The sequence below is a fragment of the Carettochelys insculpta genome, chromosome 7 (assembly GCF_033958435.1).
Source record: "Carettochelys insculpta isolate YL-2023 chromosome 7, ASM3395843v1, whole genome shotgun sequence".
In the NCBI taxonomy this organism is placed as follows: Eukaryota; Metazoa; Chordata; order Testudines; family Carettochelyidae; genus Carettochelys; species Carettochelys insculpta.
In genome coordinates, this window is record NC_134143.1 from 40,887,616 (window position 1) to 40,910,430 (window position 22,815).

The window sequence follows — 22,815 nt, forward strand, 5'->3', positions numbered from 1 at the left end:
GCAGGGGTCACCCCTAGCCTACCCGGAGCCCCCGTCTCCATTTTTACAACCAGCCTCGCCCTGGCTGGGACCACCTTCACCCTTCCTGGGGTTTGAGCTGCTGGAGTACTATCACAAATCGCGCTCTCCAGTGTCCCAGGTCTCTCGACGATCTCACTCCCCCAGACGCAGAGGGTATGCACCAAGGGAGTGGTCTAGGTCACCTTCCCAAGAACAGTGCCCATGCTGCCATGGTTGCCCTTACCACGCGGGGCATAAACACCACCGGCAATCTACCAGGGAAAGATCCCCACAGACGGCCCCGTATCCCTGAGGGCAATCGCGAACGGGGACAGAGACTCAAGTATCTCAGGGGGAACTGGTTATGGAACCCCGAGATTTTCCCTTGCAAGCTTCCAGCGAGCGGATGTACCATCACCAACAGGAACCGGAAGGGTCCAGAGAGGCGTACCCTAGCGGTTCCTTGCTCTCCTCCCCGGACGAGGCTGCGGCCCCGGGGGACGTCCATCCTCCGGACGATCTCAAACAGTTTCAAGAGCTGTTTAAGAGGGTGACCTTCACGCAAGGCATCCAGACAGCAGAGGTGCAAGAGAAACACCATAAGCTCCTCAAAAATTTGAGACCTCCGGCCTCCTCCAAAACAGCAATACCGCTTGATGAAGCAATCTTGGAGTCCGCCACTGTGATATGGCAGACCCCTGCGACTATTCCGCCTGTCCACAAGAGAGCAGATGAGAAATACTTTGTGCCGGCGAAGGGCATGGAGTTCCTGTTCAGCCACCCACAACCAAATTCCTTGGTGGTGGAGTCGTCGCAACAAAGATCAAAGACATCTCAATTCAAGACAGGGGGAACAGACAAAGATGCCAAGAAGCTAGAGCTGTTCGGCAGAAAGGTCTACTCCTCCTCCACTCTACTGTTGCGAATGACAAATTACGCAGCGCATCTAGCGAACCATAATTTCAACAACTACACTAGGCTAGCCTCCCTCATGGACTCGCTTCCAGAAGACAAGAAACTGGTGCTCAAGGCCATCGTGCAAGAAGGCTACGCAGCCTCGAGGACGGGAGTTCAGATCACCCTGGATGTTGCGGACACAGCAGCATGCTCCACAGCTACGGCAGTGGTGATGCGAAGGGAGTCCTGGCTCCAGACTTCGGGTATACCGAGGGATCTGCAGGCAAAGATAGTCGATCTTCCCTTCGACTCGCAGAAGCTGTTTGCTGAATCAACTGACTCGGTCCTTCATTCCAGTAAAGATTCAAGAGCCACACTTAGGACCCTGGGGATTTACACCCCTCCATACAGAAAGAAAAAGTACTACCCTCAACAAAGACAGTACCAGTACCAGCAACAGCGTCCCCGGTACCACAGGGGTTATGAGCAAGGGCGACATCAACAGCACCAGCAGTACAGAACTCCCAGGCGACATTCCCAACAGAGCCGTGCGTCCTCGGGGCAGGGCCAAAGGCCACAAGTTTGACACACGGATCCAGGGCTGCACCATCACTACCATCGCACAAGGTCATCCAAAGCGGTTATTCCACCATCGCCTCCGACCATTCTACGACCAGTGGCAAAGGATCACCACAGACAAATGGGTGCTGGAGATCATAGCCACAGGGTACGCCATCCCCTTCCAGTCGCTCCCACCGCCACGACCTCCACCCAGGCCCCACCTCCAGGAGGCCTCCCACGTAGCGAGGCTCAAGCAGGAGGTAAACCATCTCATGCTCATAGGGGCAGTGGAAAGAGTGCCGGAGCAACTGCAAGGGAAAGGGTTCTACTCGAGGTACTTCCTCACGGAGAAAAAGACAGGAGGCTGGAGGCCCATCTTAGATCTTCGAGGCCTCAACCGGTACCTGCACAAGCAACGATTTTGGATGATCACAATCGCCTCCATCCTTACGGCACTAGACGATGGAGATTGGTTCGCAGCCCTCGACTTACAAGACGCGTATTTTCACATAAGTATCCATCCGGCTCACCGACGATTCCTCCGGTTCATGGTAGGCAAAGAACATTTTCAATACAAGGTCGTACCGTTTGGCCTCTCCTCGGCCCCCAGAGTCTTCACCAAGACCTTGGCAGTGGTGTCAGCCTACCTGCACAGACAGGGGGTATTTATATTCCCATATCTGGACGACTGCCTACTCAAAGGGGCCTCGAAGGAGGAGGTACTACGCATGATACGCGTCACAGCAGGCACATTCTCTTCGCTCGGCCTGGTTATCAGTCTGGCAAAATCAAAGATAGACCCCACACAGGACATAGAGTTCATAGGGGCGCGCATAAATTCTATTACAGCGAGAGTGTATCTACCAGAGACTCGCTTTCGGGCCATCGGCTCCCTCATGCGAGTCATCACCTTCAGCCCTACGGTGCTGGTCCTGACGTGCTTACAGCTACTGGGCCACATGGCAGCAGCGACGTTTGTAGTACAGAACGCCAGGTTACACATGCGCAGCATGCAGCACTGGCTGGCGAGCGTATACAAACCGGCAGCACACACCGTTCACAAGGTGGTGTCGCCCACAGCAGAGGTGCGCAAATCCCTGCAATGGTGGGGAAACCCCAAGAACTTGCTAACAGGGGTACCCTTCCACCAACCACAAATATCAGTTTTTCTTACTACAGATGCCTCCCTCATAGGGTGGGGAGCACACATGGGCGAAGAGGTGACTCAGGGGCTGTGGTGCTCCACGGAGCAGTCACTGCACATAAATATACTGGAGCTCAGAGCAGTGTTCAACGCCTGCAGACACTTCCGAGACCATATACAAGGCAAAGTAGTCGGGATCAGTACAGACAATACCTCCACCATGTTTTAGATAAATTGGCAAGGAGGAGCTCGGTCCCGTGCCTTATGTGCGGAAGCAGTCCGGTTATGGAACTGGTGCATCGCCAACAATATAACCTTGAAAGCCTTGTACTTACCAGGCGCTCACAATGTGAAGGCAGACCAGCTGAGCAGGCGTTTCGCACTCACGCACGAGTGGCAGATCCGTCCCGATCTGCTGCGACCGATTTTTCATGCATGGGGCTTTCCCCAGATAGACCTGTTTGCCACTCAACACAACAAGAAGTGCCCACGATTCTGCTCCAGGGCAGGACTGGGACGGGGGTCCCTGGGGGACGCATTCACGATCTCCTGGAGGGGCCCCCTGCTTTACGCTTTTCCTCCCACAGTGCTGATCCACAAAGTCTTGCAGAAAGCCAGGAGGGAAGGAGCCCGAATGATCCTGATAGTCCCAACGTGGGATCGACAACAATGGTTCCCCCTACTCCTGCGCATGTCGGGACGTCCACCGATGCCCCTTCTGGTGGTGCCGGATCTGCTCACGCAAGCCCAGGGGTCCATAGCGCATCCGCACTCCCAAGGCCTGCGACTACAAGCATGGTTAATCCATGGCTCAGCTCCCTAGAGAGCACATGTACGGAGGAAGTACAACAAGTCCTAGAAAGTAGCAGGAGGACTTCCACCAGGAAGACCTACAAGCAGAAATGGACTCGCTTCACGGCATGGTGTTCTACCAAACAGCTGGCCCCCCTTTCGGTGCCTATACCGGTAATATTAGAGTATTTACTGGACCTCAAGAGAGGAGGACTCTCACTATCCTCGTTAAAGGTCCACCTTGCCGCCATTTCGGCGTTCAGACATAAAGAGGAAGGGCACACGGTGTTCGCCCATCCCATGGTTACCAGGTTCCTCAAAGGGTTGGTAAACCTATACCCCCCTTGGAAACTGCTTCCACCTTCGTGGAACTTGTACCTGGTGCTTAATGTGCTAACGGGACCACCGTTCGAGCCTTTGGCCACGGTTTCCCTCTGCCTCCTTATGATAAAGACAACCTTTCTTCTCGCAATCACGTCAGCTCGCAGGGTGAGCGAGCTTGCGGCAGTTATGGCAACGCCACCCTGCACTGTTTTTTCCAAGGAGACGGTAACCATACGGCTGCATCCAGCCTTTGTTCCTAAAGTTTCTTCTGAGTTTCACATTAACGAACCTATCGTTTTACCCTCGTTTTATCCAAAGCCTCATAACTCTAACAAAGAGGCGCGCCTACACCTCTTGGACGTGAGGAGGGCGCTAGCCTTCTATATAGACAGGACCAAGTCCTTCCGGAAAACGGATAGACTCCTAGTCTCTCTTGCTCCCAAATCGAAAGGAGAAGGTCTTTCTTCGCAGAGAATCTCAAAGCACATCGTATCCTGCATAAAAATGTGCTACGAACTCAAAAATACTCCTTTACTGGCCACGCCCGGGGCTCATTCCACTAGGGCGGTGGCAGCATCAACAGCCTTTTTCAAGGGCGTTGCGCTAAAAGACATTTGCAGAGCGGCGACCTGGTCATCGTATGACACCTTCGCCAAACATTACGCCCTTCACAGGGTATTCCAAGAGGATACCCGTCTCTCGACAGCGGTCCTCTCGGGGACAAGCTGCACATAATCCGATTACCCACCTCCTATCTTGGGTTACTGCTGGGTAGTCACCTAATGTGGAGCACCCACAGGGACACTCGAAGAAGAAAGAGAGGTTACTCACCGTAGTAACGGTGGTTCTTCGAGATGTGTCCCCGTGGGTGCTCCACTACCCGCCCATCCTCCCCGCTTCGGATCTCTGTTTAGTGTTTTGCAGGAGCATCCAAGGCGGTTGGTCAAGGAACTGGCGGGGACCGGATCGCGCACGTGGCCAGGAGCGCGCAAGGGAGCGGCACGCACCAGCGCATACGTGGTCCGGCAGAAACTGCTTGGAAGATCCGATCTGCGGCGCCGGGCGAGCCCGGCACCTAATGTAGAGCACCCACGGGGACACATCTCAAAGAACCACCGTTACTACGGTGAGTAACCTTTCTTTCTTTCGCAAAGAAGAAAAAATTGGAAAGAAACCCATCTACACTTCTGAAAAAAATCTCTTCCAAAAAACGCACTCAGAAGAGATCATGCAAATCAAGTGTGAGATTTGTAAATCAGCGCTTCATCTGCATTTTTGATTTCCCTCATTTGCATTCCTCTTTCGCAAGTGGAATGTAGTGTAGATGCACCCTAAATGTGTATCTTTAAACCAACATGAAAAATAAGGGTTTGTAAAATACGGGTATGTCATCAGTACCTCAACCAAAACATCTTTGCCTTTTGCCCTACTTTGCCAGATACAAATTCTGGCTCTAAATAATGGTGGGAGGGAGGAGTTGAAAAGAGAGAGGTCGCTAACACATTTTTGATAATGGTATTTATATATGTACATAAATACGTCAATTCATCACTTAACTCTATGTGGGGAATTTTTATATTAACTGACTGTTTTTGAGCTTGAAGTGTAGTGAAAACTTTACATTGCTTCTGTCAAGATATTAATTTCCCCTTCTCTAATTAATATTGTAGATACTTTTGGGACGTAGTGTTTGGATTTCCTCTTGATCTCCAAAAGAAACTGCTTCATTTTACTACAGGAAGTGACAGAGTACCTGTGGGAGGGATGGCTGATTTGAATTTCAAGATTTCAAAGAGCGAAACATCCACTAGCTGGTAAATAATTTTCAGTTGTATTCTTGATTTTTTTATAACTGAAGAACCCTATTGCTATTTGTGTGTGTATTGTAAAGAAAAGCAAACTGATCGAGAAAACTATATTAGGTCCTTCAGCTTGATATGCAAATATTAAATTATGTTACTGCTTATATAAATTTCTCAGATGTTCATTTAATATAGAGTCAGCTCTCTACACAATGTGTAAATCTGGTGTCCAGTTACTGCTTTCTAATAATAGTGGTCCTTATGCTTCAATTAAAAGAAGGAATTTGTATTAGTCCTTGACACTGGGGCTGAGCTGGTGGAAAATAAACTACCATATTTACCAGCAGTTCTGCTGGATCCATTTAGGCATTCATCACCATGGATACCAGTCTCTGCATCTGGAAAGGAGCCCTTGTTTCTTATGGCTGATCTGAATAACACTTTTTAGCATGCCAGCCTTAAAAGGCTGATCATTTGCTTCAGGATCTCTAAATGGTCCAGATGTTCTCCTCTGTAGGGGAAACAAAACAGTCTGTAACATAAAATTGAAAGTGAAATATTTGTGTGCTATGCTGGAACTTTTTGTGTCCTCTTGAACTCCTTTTGATGGCTGTTTTCCCCAGAAATTTAGGAGAAACTCAGCTTGGTTAATTTGGGGAGCTATCTAGCAATCATCAGAGATTCCTGGTTCCACTTTGTATTGTTAAGTCTTCTACATCACAACTAATTATAAATTTGAGATGAGTACAGTACGTGAGACCTTTTTTCAAAAATTCATGAAGTACAATTGGCCGTAGTATAATATTATAATGCTTCTATTGGTTTTTATGTCAACTGACTCATGAATTTAACAATATGTTAAAGAAATATCAGGGCAAAAAATTCAGAGCTTACTACTAATCTTTTCTTAACTTGGTTCCATTTTGAAATTCTCAGAAGTGTATATGATCTTTTATATATGTGAGTGAACACAACGCACATCTTCCTGTGGCACAATTTAAAAATATAGCAGTAGATTTTAAATAAAAGGTAAGTATTAGAATAACATAGGCCTGATACTACAGTATTATTTTGCAGTCGTGCAGAGCCCTATTGGCTTCCATGTGCCTCTTCAGAAGCATAAGGATCCACCTGCAAGGATCATATTACAGCATCCAGGCATTAGTGTTGGCCAAAATATTCAAATTTGAGTGCCTAATATAAAGGTCTGTACATCCAGGCTGTATCTAAATGGGCACATATCTTCGAAATAGCCATATTTCAAAGATTACTAATGAGGTGCTGAATTGAATATTCAGCGCCTCATTAGCATTAGGACGCTTGCAGCCGTGGCGCTTTGAAAGCGCATGTCTCCACGCGGCTACACGGGGGGTCCTTTTCGAAAGGACCCTCACATTTCGAAATCCCCGATCGGGGTAAGGGGATTTTGAAAGGTGCGGGTCCTTTCGAAAAGGACCCCTGTGTAGCCGCACGGAGCCGCGCACTTTCGAAAGCAGGGCTTTCGAAGCGCCGCGGCCGCAAGCATCCTAATGCTAATGAGGTGCTCAGTATTCAGTTCGGTGCCTCATTAGTAATCTTCGAAATGGCCATTAGCATGGCTATTTCAAAGATTTGTGCCCAGGTAGACACACCCCCATTGTATAGATACTTAGTTGTGAAAATAGCCTCCATTTTAATAGTGATAGGCACTGCAGCTCCTATTTACTTTAGTGAAATGTGTGGATGCTTGGTGCTTGTCGACATCTAGCCAGCCTTCAGTCGCCTAAAGGGAGAGTGACCATCTGTCCCATTTTTGCCGGGTTAGTCCCTTATATAAGCTGTCCCCAGCACCTGGTGTCTCAGGGCAGCATCCTCTGCTGCTGGGGAGCCCCACTGCAGGGCAGCTACCCAGGGCCCCAGGGCCATTCCTGCTGCAGGAGAGCTCCTCCATGGAGCAGCTGCCACTTCTTCTGGACCCCATGGCTTCAACCTCCGTTGCCTCATTCCCTGGTGCCCCATGCCAAGGGATGGCATCTCCCACTGCTGCGGAGCCCCTCCATGGGGCAGCTGCCTTGTTCCCTAGCATCCTGCCCCTCAAGAAGGTAGTTCCTGCTGTGGGGAAGCTCCTCCATGGATTGGCTGCTCTGTTCCCCACCCCTCCCACCCCTTGGAGGCAGTGAATCCCTTATTCTCAGCATATCCCCCACCAGAAGGTTGTGGAGGCCCCATCCCCTGCTTGTCACATCAGGAGGTTGCTGAACCCCAATCCCCGCTGCCTCACGGTTGGGCAGCAGCCCCTATCACTGAGGAGCACTGACATGGGACAGTAGCCCCCCATCTTCAGAGGCTGGTGTCCCGTATTTGCCATCAGGCATTGTGGTCACCGTATCTAAAGACTGTGATTTTTTTCAAAAATGAATTCAGTGTTGGTGCAACTCTGTTGTCGTTGAAGTCAGTCAGTCTGCTGCCTAGGGCATTTGAAAATCCCACCCCAAAGATAAATTTAAAACTTAAAACATGTAGGTTTGGAACTATATGTCGAGTTAGTTTCATATCTCAGACTGAGAACTGTCACTCCCTACATATTCCAGTGTTGGTGCATATGTGTGTCTACACTTCATTTTGGATTCTTTTGGATTACCAATATCCATAGGAGGGCATACCTGTGCTCTGTGTCCTTGTGCCTCCCACCTAAGGGTTAAAAGGCAGGGCAGCCCTACCCATCCTCTCAATTTCTTCTCAATGTTTGTGGCTATGAGTGGACACTGAGAACTTTGATAGCGTCTGAGCCTCTTGTTCACTGAGCCCTTTCTGTTCTTTGTAAAACTTTCATGTTAGGATTCACTTTTTACTTAGTGTTTTCATTTTCTTTGAAAACAAAAAAAATAAAAATTTTTGAATGACTTCACCTGAAACCAGGTTCAGTCCTTCTCTTGGAACAGAAATTTCGACAATTTAAGAATTATCCTTGTAAGACCATCATGCGTCTTAATGATGGGTATGTGGGTGTTCGTGCCCTAGCAAAGGGCACAACTATTAAAAAATGTTTCTGACAGAGGTGCCATTTTGCAAATCTTGAAGCAAACACCAAAAGGTGGAGAGAAGCTTTTCTAGAAGCTTCTTTTACTAGAGAGGTCTGTGCCTCTTCGGATATTGGAGTGACTGAGCAGTCCTCTTCAAAGAGTGCTCCAGTCAGCTCTTCAGCCTTCTCTGTAAGGCACATGGGTAAGTGACTTTCCTATGTGTCTGGTAAAATAGCTGAGTTTGAGGGAGAAAGGAGCATCGCAGCCCTAAGAGGCATATGTTTAGGTCACCCGTCACTAGATCCTCTGATTCTGAGAAGGGTAATTCATATGAGGTGGGTAGGCTCTCCAGTACCTTGATACCCACCTATTGTTCCCTGTTCAGTATTAATACCCTGCACCACAACCATCCCTCAAGCACAACACGCCCATCTGAGAAGTGCCAGAGATTCCAAGCAAAGAAACCATCTGTTTCTGCTGCATCATCTCATCCTGCAGTGACTTCAAGACAAACATTTGACTCCTTGGCTAAGAAGTGCATACAATCTGTGTTGCATCATTTTTGTTTTATTAGTTACACTCTCTCACACACAACCAGCACCACCACCTTCCTGTTTGGGAACTGGTTGTTTTATTTCTATGAGAACTGGTCAACTCACACTATGGATCACTGGATCCCAGAAGTCATACAGAGTTGGAGTACTCCATCCAGTTGCAGATCCTTCCTGTCCATGTTATACATCCTTCTTTAGGGGCCTCTCTCATGACAACATGCTGCATCAAGAAGTGCAAACACTTTTAAACCTTGGAGCAATTGAAGTACCACCTCAGGAGGACAGAGGTAAAAGATTTTTATCTCTATTTTCAGATGCACAGGTAAAAAGAGAGCTGGCCCACTCCTGACTTGAATCTATAGCTGAAGATGCTTAGCTGTCTCAAGTTCAGTATAGTTACAGTGACCTCTAACTCCCTCTCTAGAGCCACAGAACCAGTTGGCAGCTTTAGACCTTCCAGATGCTTATTTTCATATTGCAATGCATCTTGCCCACCAGAAGATCCTAAGGTTTCAAGTGAACAATTCACGTTGCCAATAAAGAGTCAATTTGGTCTATCAACAGTGCCCAGGATATTTATCAAATGACTTGTAACAGGATTAACTTACCTGAGGAAATAAGTAGTCTGAGTTTATCTCTAGCTAGACTGGTTCAGTCAGTGAAAGTTTCTAGAACAGGTGACTGACTCCACACAAGTCTTTTCACCTCCCTAGAACTCAGGGTCAATGAAACAATGTCATTTCTAGTGCCATTCAAAGGATGTAAGACTTGGTAGATTCTGAGCACCCATCTGCTGTGAGATAAGGCACACTTGTGAGTCACCCACATAGGAACATATATGGACAAGTAACCAAGAAGAAAACAGTTGCATTAAAATAACTGATTCTTCAAGATGTGTTCTCCTGTTATATTTCACAGCCCAACTTCCTCACTTGTACAGTCTTATAACACCAGAATTTTGTATTGGCAAAGAGTTTGAGGATTAGTTGGGGTTTCTTCTCCCTTTGTGTACTAAGGTGGGAAGCACAAGGACGCTGCTGTCCAAAAAAAAAAAAATCATACTCAAGGGCATGCAACACATGCTCACCAGTAGTAGAAAACGTATAAACAACCCATGTTGAACCTCCAGTTTCCATGAGGTAAGTTTTTGTGTGGATCTGTAAATGTAATATATTTAAATTACTGTGCAGGTAATATCTTAGTGCTATTATATTTCCATTAAAAACACATGATGCATTATTTTTAAAATATTTTAGGTTACCTGTGGCTCACACCTGCTTCAACCAGCTTTGCCTCCCTCCTTACAAGAACAAAAAAGAACTGAAGCAGAAGCTGATCATTGGAATTTCAAATGCAGAAGGTTTTGGTCTAGAATAAGATGAAAGATTTTTAAGTATCAGATTTTTATGTAGCATTCACTTTCCTCTTATTGTGCCTTTAAGCTTTTCTTGTTTCTGTCTCTTGATACTGTGCCAGTCTGATCCAGTTTAGACCATGATTTTTAAATAAATGCAAAATGCAGTTGTTTTTTGCTATATGGCAATACATTTACTGCTTGCTTTTTCACAAAATAATTTTCGTAAAATATAGAATGCTTCATGAGTTGACAGAGGTAACAAATTCCAGATGACAGTTTTGTGTCTGATTAGTCTTGGAGCACTTTGTAATTAATCATACTTGATATCATGATGCATGTTCCGCTGGGAAAGGAAACACAAAGTTTTCTCAGTTAGATAAACTCAGTGGCAAAATGTCTTTTAATAAATACACATAGTAGCAAAGCTTATAACTGCCATTAATATGAGGCACAGGGACATATTTTCCTATTGAGACAAATAGCAATTTTAGCCCAGATAAAATGTATACCGTTTTAGTGTTCTGGCTTTCATTATCAATAATGAAGCAGGATATTTTAAAAGCATGTAAATAACTGCCTACGAGAAACTAGGATTTTGATAGTGCTATTGACTGCTGAAAGATTTATTTTTACAAAATACACAATTTTAGAGGTTATATATTTAGTTTTTACAGATCAACAGTACTGATTTGTACAGGAATGTTTAAAGTACTATTTTCAATATAACTGGACTCAAGGACAAATTTTAACAACCTGCAGGCTAATCTTATTAAATTGACAGTAATTGAGTCAGTTTGACTGTAAATACAGTAGTTTTGTAACCATGGCTTGCTTTAAAAAATCAAATACTGACAGGTACATTCTAAATATCTTTAAATTGCTTCAGAAGTAAGTCATAACCGTAGAATGGGGAAAAATAAAATTTTAAGTTGTGTACCATACTATCATTTGATTAACAACTTGATGCTAGAAATCTTTTCATGAAAAGTTTATTTGAATGAGCTATGACAAAAGTGAATACAAGAACATTTCAAAATACTGTAGCTTTCGTTTAACTTGAAAGTCAGTATTTAGACAATGGTTTTTCTTCACTGCACAATGAACAAAGTAAATGTAAAAATATTCTTTTCAAAAAGTTTTAATAAATTTGGAGCTGGGAAAGAAAGTAATTGTAAAATGCAGGCATAATTACAAGTCCATTTTTATTCACAACCTGAGACGACAGCATGCAGTATATTATATTGTATTTTTTTACATAAAATAATACCTACTGTATGTTGTATAGATTTTTGCAACTGAACTTATTTGCAATAACAAAGTATACGGTAGTTTTTCTGATACTTTTCTTATTCTGGCTGTTTCTTCCTTTCTATGCTATTACACTCAACCAGCAGATTTCTACATTGGTTAGTAAATTAAGGTTACAGATAATCAGTGTAAATGCCATTAATCCTTAAGCAAATAAGTACACATTTCACTCTCTTCTGATCCTTAAACAAGATTATGATGTTTTACTGTTTGTATGTTGTTAGGAATAGATATTAGTAGTGGGATTTTCGAAGCGTTCAGCATAGGCCTAATTTGGTTCCTCTTTGGTGTCAGTAGTAGTTTCACCACTGACTTAGTGGAAACATATTTAGGTCAGTAATTGGTGCTTTTAAAAATACCATTCTAAAAATATATTTCAATCTGGAAATCTGAACTAAATCAATTACACAAATAAAATGGGTTTACCACTGTCCCTCCTGAGCTGAAAATACATTTAAAATGAGTAAAATACTAATAAGCAACAGAATGTGGGTGTATTTTAGAAATCAACATTATGTATATTAAGTAAACTGGAAACAACGTTTTTTGTTTCTTAGGGCAGGGATCAGCACCCCCTGACACAGGTGCCAAGAGTGGCACACGAGCCGATTTTCATCAGCATTCAAGGTGGGAGCTCAGCCCTGCTCCTTCTCCCCATTCAGCTGATAGCTTGCTCAAAGCCATTACACCTGTGGATTAACACAAAAACAGCTCATGCTACCAGCCTCCACCTAATGGTAAAGCTCTGCACCTTCATTTATTAATGAAGTATTGTAAGACTATTAGTGACTTTAAAAAAGTATCATCAGCACTCAGATGGTACATAGATGTCAAAAGGTCAAATTTCAGCACTTTGCCTTGGAAAGGTTGCTGACCCCTGCTGTAGGGCGAGATTCATGGAAGGTTGTCTTACATGCACATTTTTGTTTATTAATAGATACACAGTTTCTCATGCCAAATGCACATAAATAAGTCAGTATTTTTATGACTTAAGCCCACATCTAATAACCGAAGTATTATTTCTGCCTATCATTAAGAAAAACAGCTTTACATTTTATTTTTTATCACAAAATTGCACTTTGCCTGGGTTTAGTTTTATTTATTAAAAGCTTTTTTGGTTTAGTGTATAATATTACCTCAAAATTTTAAAAGCTATTATATTTGCATCTGTTTTTTAAAAAAAACAAGAGAACTATCATTGAATTACATTTTATATTTCTTGACATTAAGTTAAATAATTGCAATTTTTGTATTTGTTAAATGAAAGCATTGCATAGTATTTATGAAATAAGCCACTGATTTCCTCATTAACGTTGTTTGCTCAACTGCATTCTTTTTGCTGGTTTTTTGTCCTCCAACAAAACCTCCCCCTGTATTTTCGCTCTTCACTTGTTTTGTACGTTACCTATGGAAATCTGGTTTGTATACATTTGTTCATTACAGGGTATCTATTTTTATGTATTGAAATTGTGCAGTTATTAAATCAAACATGCTACATTTTCCAAGTCTTATCTGTTAAGTGCAGTATATTTTCCATTGAAATATGTTTTTTGTACTAGCAGTTCAGAATCTATTAAATCTCTGCATATTTCAGTGAATAAGAAATCCTGATTTACTAATGCAGGGATGCCCACCAAAAAGCCCTGAAATAATATTCCATTTTGAACTACCAATGCTGCAATATATAACATGTGAGAAACATGTGAATATAAAATAGTGTTGATCTTGAACTTGTTTCTCCTTGTTTCAAGGACTAATGCTGATCCCTCTGCCTCAGGGCTGTTCTAATTTGTAATGATAGAAACTGGCTCCGATGTCAGCATGCTCCAGCTATATCTCTGCCTAGTCCCACAATGACCCTTAAACTGGTTGGGGCGGGGGAGGGGGTGATAGGACACAAGAACTGTAAAAGTGGGATCCCTGGCTTTGTGCTGCCTGAGGAGTCTCCTATGCAGACATAATATCCAGACCACTATTAAAGCCATTTTCCATCCCATTTCATAGAATCATAGAGCTGGAAGAGACCTCAGGAGGTCATCTACTCCAGCCCCCTGCTAAAAGCAGGATTAACCCCCAGCTAAATCATTCCAGCCATGATTATGTCAAGCTGGGACTTAAAAAACCTCTAGGGATGGAGAGTCTACCACCTCTCTCGGTAATGCATTCCAGTGCTTCACCACCCTCCTGGTGAAAGAGTTTTTCCTCAGATCCAGGCTACACCCCTCCCTCTGTAACTTCAGTCCATTGCTCCTTTTTCTGCCATCTGTCACCATTGAGAACAGTCTCTCTCCATCCTCTTTAGAACCCCCTTTCAGTAAGTTGAAGGCTGCTATCAAATTGCCCCTCAGCCTTCTCTTCTGCAAGCTAAATAAGCCCAGATCTCTCAGCCTCTCCTCATAGGTCATGTGCTCCAGCCCCTTGATCGTTTTCGTTGCCCTCTGATGAACCCTCTCCAATACATCCACATCCTTTTTATACTGGAGGGACCAGAACTGGATGCAGTGCTCCAGATGTGGCCTCACCAGTGCTGAGTAGAGGGAAATAATAACTTCTCTAGAGCTGTGTCTACACGTGCACGCTGCTTCGAAGTAGCAGCACTAACTTCGAAATAGCGCCCATCACGGCTACACGTGTTGGGCGCTATTTCGATGTTAACATCGACGTAAGGCGGCGAGACATCGAAGCCGCTAACCCCATGAGGGGATGGGAATAGCGCCCTACTTCAACATTCAACATCGAAGCGGGACGCGTAACGACTACACGGTCCCTACAACATCGAAATTGCAGGGTCCTCCATGGCGGCCATCAGCTGAGAGGTTGAGAGACGCTCTCTCCAGCCCCTCAGCTCAATGGTGGCCGTGTGGAGTGGCCCCTTAAAGGTCCCCTCCCCCTCTCTTTCCTGTGCAGGAAGCTGAGAGAACGTGCAGGCGGCAGCCAGCACAGATAGCCACCCCAGCTGTGATGGCCGCCCGGCAGCCCCCCCAGCGCCCCCAGGGGATCCCCCCCAAGGGGAACCAGGGCAGCCAGGGCTCCCAGGCTGGCAGCCAGGCCGGGAAGCGGCAGCGGGGCCCCTCCTGGACAGAGGCCGAGCTTCGGGACCTGCTGGGGCTCTGGAGCGAGGAGGAGGTGCTCCAGGTAATGGGGAGCAAGAGGCAGAACGCGGATGCGTTCACTCAGCTGGCCGAGGGCCTGGCCGCCCGGGGTCACCCTGCCCACACTCCGGACCATGTCCGGAGTAAAGTGAAAGAGCTGTAGCAGGGTTACACCCAGGCCCGGGATGCGGCCGGCTGATCTGGGGCCGCCCCCGTCACTTGCCCCTTTTACAGGGAGCTCAGGGACATCCTGGGCCCCCGGCACACCACCTCCCCTCTGGCCACTCTTGACACCTTGGCTGAGGAGCCCCAGCAGGCCCCGGAGCCGGAGTCCGCCCCAGAGGTAAGCCCTGCACCCCGGGGGCCCCCCCGGAGCCCACCCCCGGGGCACTGGAGGAGGAGGAGGAGGAGGAAGAGGGGAACTCCTCCTCCACTGAGACAGGGCTGCAGATCCTCCTCCCATCCCGGAGCAGCAGCCGGGTGTCCCCCGACCGTGGGAGTGGACCTACAGGTATGTACCCCCCCGGTGTACACCCCCAGGGTTGAGGGGCGGGGGTAATAGATATGTGGCCAGGGCCCTCCACATGCCCAGATGGCCATGGCCCCAAGGACAGCAGTGCCATGTCCCTCACAGGAGTGCATCAGCCCCTGTTCCCCCCTACCCCCAGCATGACAGTGCCATGCCCCATCCCCGGGGCAGGGGGGAGCGGAACCTCTAGGGTCCCCTGGGAGGAGGGGGTGGGACACCCCGCAGCAGCATGTGATGGAGTTGCGGGAGTGCAAATGCGAGACTCAGGCTAGATATGAGCAACAAGCTGAATAGCTCCCAGGGGCAAAGGATGATCCTGGGGCTACAACTGGCAGGTTACACCTCTGCCCTGAACAAAGAGGAGGGAGGAGCCAAGCTGGCTTTGAATGGGGGCGGGGCCCCGCAGGTGGAGGCTAGGGGAAGGGAGAGCTGTAAGGCAGGCAGCCTGAGGAGGGGGAAAGCTACACCCCAGAGGGGCACCCCTTGGGGTCTTCTCCCCAGGACGGGTTGGAAGGAATGTCTGTACTGTCACTTCTGGGAGAAACTGGGCATCTGTGGCCTAAGAAGCCTCTCCTGTCAGACCCTGCTGAGTGAAGTGAGAGTCACTCCCGCTGGGGGACGGGGTGCAGTGCAGGGGGACCCGTGAACCCCATCACAGCAGCATCTCATGGGGACGGGGATGGGGAACCTGCAGCACAGGGGTGGGGGAACAAGGGCCACGGCTCGGGGCCCACACTAACGCCTGTCTCCACTCTTCTTCCCCCTCTCCTGCATTCCGCAGCTGCACCATCGGAAGGACTGGAGAGCTCCAGGCCAGCCCCTCGGCGGAGGACCAACCGGCCCCAGGGCGGGCAAAACGGCGGACCCAGCACCACCACGGACCCCCAGCTGCTAGCCATCCATCGTCGGCAGCTGGAGGTCGGGGGGCACCGCCTGCAGGTGGAGCAACGCCGCCGCCACTTCCAGGAGCGGGTGCTGGCCTGGCGCCAAGAGGCATGGGGGGCCTACATGGACACATTCAACTGCCTAGTGGACTACCTGGCCCCCCATGCCGCGCCGGCCGCCGCTGCGCCCGCCCTGAGTGCTCCACCTGCCACGCCACCTGCTGTTCTCATCGCTGCGCTGTCCGCCGTTGCCCCGCCACCGAGGGCCGGACCGCCGAGGGAGACCTGGGGCCAGCTGAGACTTGCCGGACGTATCTTCCGGTCCGCCTGGCCCCCAGCCATCCCCGGACAGGGCTGCGGCCGAGGCAGGGCTCCCGGCCGCTCACCCCCAGTGCCGGACTATAGGGGCGTGGGGCCCAGGATGTGGCCCTCCCCTTGTATATAGTTTGGACTTATTTATTTGTGCCCCCCGTTTGCCCCGTTCCCCCCCCCCCATGTAAATAGTTCTCCCCTTCCTTGCAATCCCTGGGTTTTTTTTGTAAATATATGCATACTTTTTTATTATTCACTTATAATAGTTAGAAGTTCTTGTATATAGTTTGGTATTAGTTAAAACAACAGTTAAAAGAAAACCAGTTTGATTTTACGTACAAGTGCGTACTTTTATTTGTCCATGAAAAGTGTGGCAGGGGGGTGCTGTTGGGTGCTCCGTGGTGTGGGCGTAGGGGCAGTGAGTGTTGTGGAGGAAGGGGGGGGACGCAGTGGGGGGCCTGGCAGAGTTCACCCCGCGGCCTCATCGAATTGGGCCCGCAGGGCCTCCTGGACCCAGGTCCCTTCGGGGTCCACCTGGCGACTGGGGGCAGCGGGTGGCTGCACATCGGCCCTGCCGGCCTCCACAGCCGAGCCCTGAAAGAAGGCCTCCCCCTTGCTCTCCACCAGATTGTGTAGAGCGCTGCACGCACCCACAATCTGGGGGATGTTGGTGGGGCCCGCATCCAGGTGGGTGAGGAGCCATCTCCAGCGCCCTTTGAGGTGGCCAAATGAGCGCTCCACCACCTGTCGCGCGTGGTTCAGGCGCTGGTTGAAGCGCTCCTGGCTGACAGAGAGATGGCCCGTGTATGGGTGCATGAGCCAGGGCCGGAGGGGGTATGCCGCATCTGCAATGACGCAGAGGGGCATGGTGGTGTCCCCCACAGGGATCTCCCGCTGGGGGATGTAGGTCCCCGCCTCCAGCTGGTGGCACAGTCCCGAGTTCCGGAAAACCCGGGCGTCGTGGGTGCTGCCAGGCCAGCCCACATAAACGTCTTGGAAACGGCCCCAGCTGTCCACCAAGGCCTGGAGGACCACTGAGTGGTAGCCCTTGCGGTTTATGTGGTGTCCTCCACTGTGTTGCGGGGCGCGGATGGGGATGTGAGTCCCATCCAGAGCCCCGAAGCAATTGGGGAAGCCCAGCGTGGCAAAGCCCGCGATGGTGGCATGTGGGTCCCCCAGCCTCACGAGCCTGTGGAGGAGCATGGCGTTGATGACGCGCATGACCTGCAGGGGAAGCACATGGGAGAGCACTAATGAGGGGTGAGCAGGGTGTGCGTGGCCCTGCCCTGCCTGGGCCCCCCTGCCCTGCTAGGGCTGCCTCCCCCCGTGGGTCCTCTTACCTCCATGAGGACAGCCCCGATGGTGGCTTTGCCGACGCCAAACTGCCGTCCCACGGATCGGTAGCTGTCTGGAGTGGCCAGCTTCCAGACAGCGATGCCGACCCGTTTCTCCACTGGGAGGGCAAGCTGCATGGCGGTGTCCTGGTGCCTGAGTGCGGGGGTGAGCCACTGGCACAGCTCCATAAATGTCTGCCAGCTCATCCTAAAGTTCCTGAGCCAGCGGTCATCGTCCCACTCCTCAAGCACCAGCCACACCCACCAGTTGGTGCTGGTGGGGTAGCTCCACAGGCGGCGGCGTGTGAGGCAGGGCGGGGGTCGGGGTGCTGCAGGGTTGGGGGGTGAGTCCTGCTCCCCTGCGGGCCGCTCCTCCTCTGGTGTGGCAAGGAGGTGCTCAGCTGCCTCCCGCATGGCATGGAGCAGGGCGAGCCCTGCTCCTGCAGGGGCAGCTGGGTGGACCTCTGGTGGCAGCTGCTGCTGCTGTTGCTGCTGGGGGTCCATGACTGCATCGCCCGAGGTCTGCGTGCCTATGGCTCTTCAGACCGCGTGCTGTGCAGGCTGTGTGTGTCTGGGAGGGGCCCTTTAAGGGAGCGGCTAGCTGTTGCCCTGGAAGCGCTAGTCCGCCCTGTGACCCTGTCTGCAGCTGTGCCTGGCACCCCTATTTCAATGTGTGCTACTTTGGCGTGTAGACGTTCCCTCACAGCGCCTATTTCGATGTGGTGCTGCGCATCGTCGATGTTGAACATCGACGTTGCCAGCCCTGGAGGACGTGTAGACGTTATTCATCAAAATAGCCTATTTCGATGTCTCCACATCAAAATATAGGCTACTTCGAAGTAGGCTTCACGTGTAGACGTAGCTTAGATCTGCTGGAAATGCTTCTCCTAATGCACCCCAATATGCCGTTAGCCTTCTTGGCTACAGTGGCACACTTGTTGACTCATATCCAGCCTCTCATCCACTGTAATCCCCAGGTCCTTTTCTGCTGCACTGTTATTTAGCCAGTCAGTTCCCAATCTGTAACAGTGCTTGGGATTCTTCCAACCCAAGTGCAGGACTCTGCACTTCTCCTTATTGAACCTCATCATATTTATTTTTGCCCAATCCTCCAATTTGTCTTGGTCACTCTGGACCCTATCCCTACCCTCCTGTGTATTTATCTGACCCCTAGCTTAGCATCTTCTGCAAACTTGCTGAGTGTGCCATCCATCCCCTCATCCAGGTCATTAATAAAGATGTTGAACTGTACCGGGCCTAGAACCAATCCTTTGGGCGCTCCACTAGAAACCAACTGCCAACCAGACATTAAGCCATTGGCCACTATCCATTGAGCCCATCCATGAAGCCAGCTTTCTATCCATCTGACAACCCAGGTATCCAATCCATAGTACTTAACTTATGGGCAAGAATGTTGTGGGAGACTGTATCAAAAGCTTTGCTAAAGTCAAGATATATCACATCCATTGACTTACCCATGTCCACAAAGCCAGTTAGCTCATCAGAGAAGCTAATCAGATTGGCCAGGCATGACTTGCCTTGGTGAATCCATGTTGACTACTCTCTCACTTTCCACTCTTCCATGTGCTCCAAAATGGATTTCTTGTGGATCTCCTCCGTGATTTTTCTGGAGACTGAGGTGAGGTTGACTGGTCTGTAGTTCCCTGTATCATCCTTCTTTCCTTTTTTAAGTATGGACTCAACATTTGCTTTTTCCAATCATCCGAGACCTCTCCCAATCTCCACAAGTTTTTAAAGATAATAGCCAATGGCTCTGCAATGACATCTGCCAATTCCCTCAGTACATTTGTGTGCATTAAATCCAGACCCATGGATTTGTGTACCTCTAGCTTTTCTGTATAGTAGTACCTCTAGCTTTTCTTAGTGCATTGCCTAGTACCGTAGTCAGGGAGCTGACTTTGTCCGTGAAGACGGAGGCAAAAAAGCATTGAGTACTTCATCCTTTGCCACATCATCTGTCATCAGGTTACTTCCCTCATCCAGTCATGGCCCCACACCCTCCCTGGTAACCCTCCCTTATTGTTAACAAGCTTGTGGAAAGCCTTCTTGTTGCCCTTCACATTCCTTGCTAGCTGCAATTCTAATTGTGCTTTCGCTTTCCTGATTAACAGCCCCCCACCCCCTGGCATTCTCCACCCATATATTTATACTTCTCCTTAGTCATCCATTCAATCTTCCACTTCTTATATGCACCATTTTTGAGTTGAAGCTCGCCAAGGATTTCCCTTGCAAGCTAAGCTAGTTGCCTACTATATTTGCTTTTCTTACTGTGCATCGGAATGGTTTGTTCCTGTGCATTCAGTAAGACCTCTTTAAAATATTGACAGTTCTTCTGAACTCCTTTCCCCATCATATTAGCTTCCCAGCAGATCCTGCCCATCAGTTCTTTCAGGGGGTCAAAGTATGCTCTTCTGAAATCAAGGAGCTGTATTTTACGGCTCACCTTTCTTCCTTTTGTCAGAATCCTCAAATCTAACATCTCATAATTGCTGCAGCCCATGTTGCACTCACTTCTGTTTCTCCTACTATTTTTTCCCTGTTTATGAGCAGGAAGTCAAGCTGCCCACAGCCCCTGGTCGGTTCCTTCAGCACTTGTACCAGGAAGTTATCCCCAACATTCTCCAAAAACTTTCTGGATTGTCTGTGTGCTGCTGTTTTTGTGTCCCAATGGAAAACCAGGGCCTGTGATTTCAAAGCTTCTCTTAGTTGTCTGAAGAAATCTTTGTCTACCTCATCTACCTGATCAGTGGCCTACTGAAGACACCAAACACATCACCTCTGTTGTGTCTGCTTCTAAGCTTAACCCAAAGACGCTCAAGTGGCTTTTCTCTCTGCATATACTGGAACACTGAGCAATCATATTGCTTTCTCATATAAATCGCAACTTCTCCTCTTTTTGTCCCATCTCTCCTTCCTGAGCAGTTTATACTCTTCCATGACAGTGCTCCATTTGTGTGAGTCATCGCACCAAGGCTCCGTTATTCCAATCACCTCATACTACTTTGACTGTGCCAGGGCCTCTAATTCTTCCTGTTTCCCAGGCTTCTTGCATTTGTGTACAAACACCTTAGATAATAAGCTGATTGGCCTACTTTCTCCTTGCGAATGAGTGGTCCTCTTTTGCTGCACCTTTTCCTTTCCCCACATACCTGAGGGCTTATCGCCATCCCCAGACAAACTTAGTTTAAAGCCCTCCTCACTAGCTTTGCAAGCCTGTCCATAAAGATGCTCTTTCTTCTCCGCTAGGTGGATCCTGTTACTTCCTAGCAATCGTTGTTCCCAAAACACAATCCCATGGTTGAAGAAACCAAATCCCTCTCTCCAACACCACTTGTGGAACCACGCACTTATTTCCATGATTTGACTATCTGTACCTGGACCCCTTCTTTCAACAGGGAGGATGGATGAGAACACCACTTGCACTCCATAGTCCTTGATCTTTCTTCTTAGTTACATAATCCGCAGTGAACTGCTCAAGGTTGTTCTTTGCAGTGTCATTGGCTCCTATGTGGAGAAGTAGGAAGGGGTAGTAATCCGCAGGTTTGATTTTTGGAAGTCTGTCACATCCTGGATTCTAGCTCCTGGTAAGCAGCAAGCTTCCTGAGATTCCAGGTCTGTACAGCAGATGGAAGACTCCATCCCTCTTGGGAGTGAGTCAACGACCACCACCACCACCCGTCGTCGTCTTTTGGGGATGGTAGTCGTAGAACTGCCATCCCTAGGACTATGCATCCCATGCCTTCCAGTCAGTGGGATCTTCTTCTGATCCCTTCTTTGAGAGGTCTCTGCCACAGCATTCTTCACCATATCACCCATGCAGAGAACTTGGAAGAGGTTGCTTTACGTCTACAGGAACTAGAGATACCTAAATAGGCTTTCTTCTCCTGGAAGTTATATGCTTCTGGTTTTCTTCTTTGGTTTGTGCTGCCCTCATTGGTTGCTCAGCCTGCTGTGCCTGCAGTACTAAATAATGCCTTCTATCAAGGAAGTCTTTACCTTCTCTGATGGACCGAAGGGTTGATATTTGTCCCTCAGTCCTCTAACCTTTTCTTCCGAGATGGCAACCAGCTTGCACTTAGTACGCTCCAGGAGGAAGACAAATGTAGCACATGCAGTGCAAGTCACAACAGCAGACTTGTCGCTATCTTTTTTCCTTTCTTCAGAAAATTCCCTCAGAAGATATTTGTATTACTGGAGTGGCACACTGGGGCATCAGGGACCAATATCTGAGCTATTTATAATAAACATCAGAGTTTGTTCTTACCTGTGACTTTTAGGTCTGTACACAGTGAAGTGTTCATTTTCTAAATATGGAAATGGGCACGGAAGGGAAGTAATTCTATTCTGACCTCATTCGATAAGGGAGAGATGACAGATGACTTGCTTAGCCCTAATATTCAGTACCTGCTTGCATCTTCATCCTTGCCAAATTTGTTTTTTCAGCTCTCTCATTGTCTTTCATCTGGTGAATGCAGTTTGTTAATCTTCACCACTAGTCACTCTTAGATCCTTTCAATTGACAGTGCTCACAGTGGATATGAACCTGAGTTAGAATAGAAACAGCTGCTTTGGCCAGTCTGTACTTTAGGAATGCTTGTTGATGGCAGGGAAGATTCTCCTGATCAGTTGGCTAGAAAGTAGTGCAGCTGGTAGGCAATTTACTACGTCAGCTAGGATCCAATGTTTTAGATAGGAGAGATTCAAAGAGACAGTAACATAACCATTTTTAACCACATTGGACCCAGGAATTGACAGAGATAAGATGGGTGAGGTTGGTCCAATCACAGATATTACCTCACCCACCCCTTGTTTCTCCAGTATCATAACCAGTCAGTCAGGGAGCACAGTGTAAGAGCATAACAGATCCTCTTTTCAGCAAAATAGTTTTGTTTATTCCCCATG

At 48.1% G+C, this 22,815-nt stretch overlaps 1 protein-coding gene across 4 annotated transcripts in view; it reads left to right on the top strand.

Moving 5' to 3' along the window:
- Positions 1–22,815, top strand: part of HECTD2 (HECT domain E3 ubiquitin protein ligase 2) — a 133,127-nt gene that overhangs the window by 77,100 nt on the left and 33,212 nt on the right. For 2 of the 4 annotated variants that reach the window (XM_075000369.1, XM_075000371.1), the window contains 3 exons: positions 5,389–5,532; positions 10,333–10,436; positions 12,299–13,259. In XM_075000369.1, the coding sequence (XP_074856470.1) occupies positions 5,389–5,532; positions 10,333–10,436; positions 12,299–12,441 (391 nt within the window). In that variant the 3' untranslated portion in view covers positions 12,442–13,259. Of the gene's footprint in view, positions 1–5,388; positions 5,533–10,332; positions 13,260–22,815 lie in introns of those variants that run through there. The other 2 variants (XM_075000368.1, XM_075000370.1) reach the window with 2 other exon arrangements.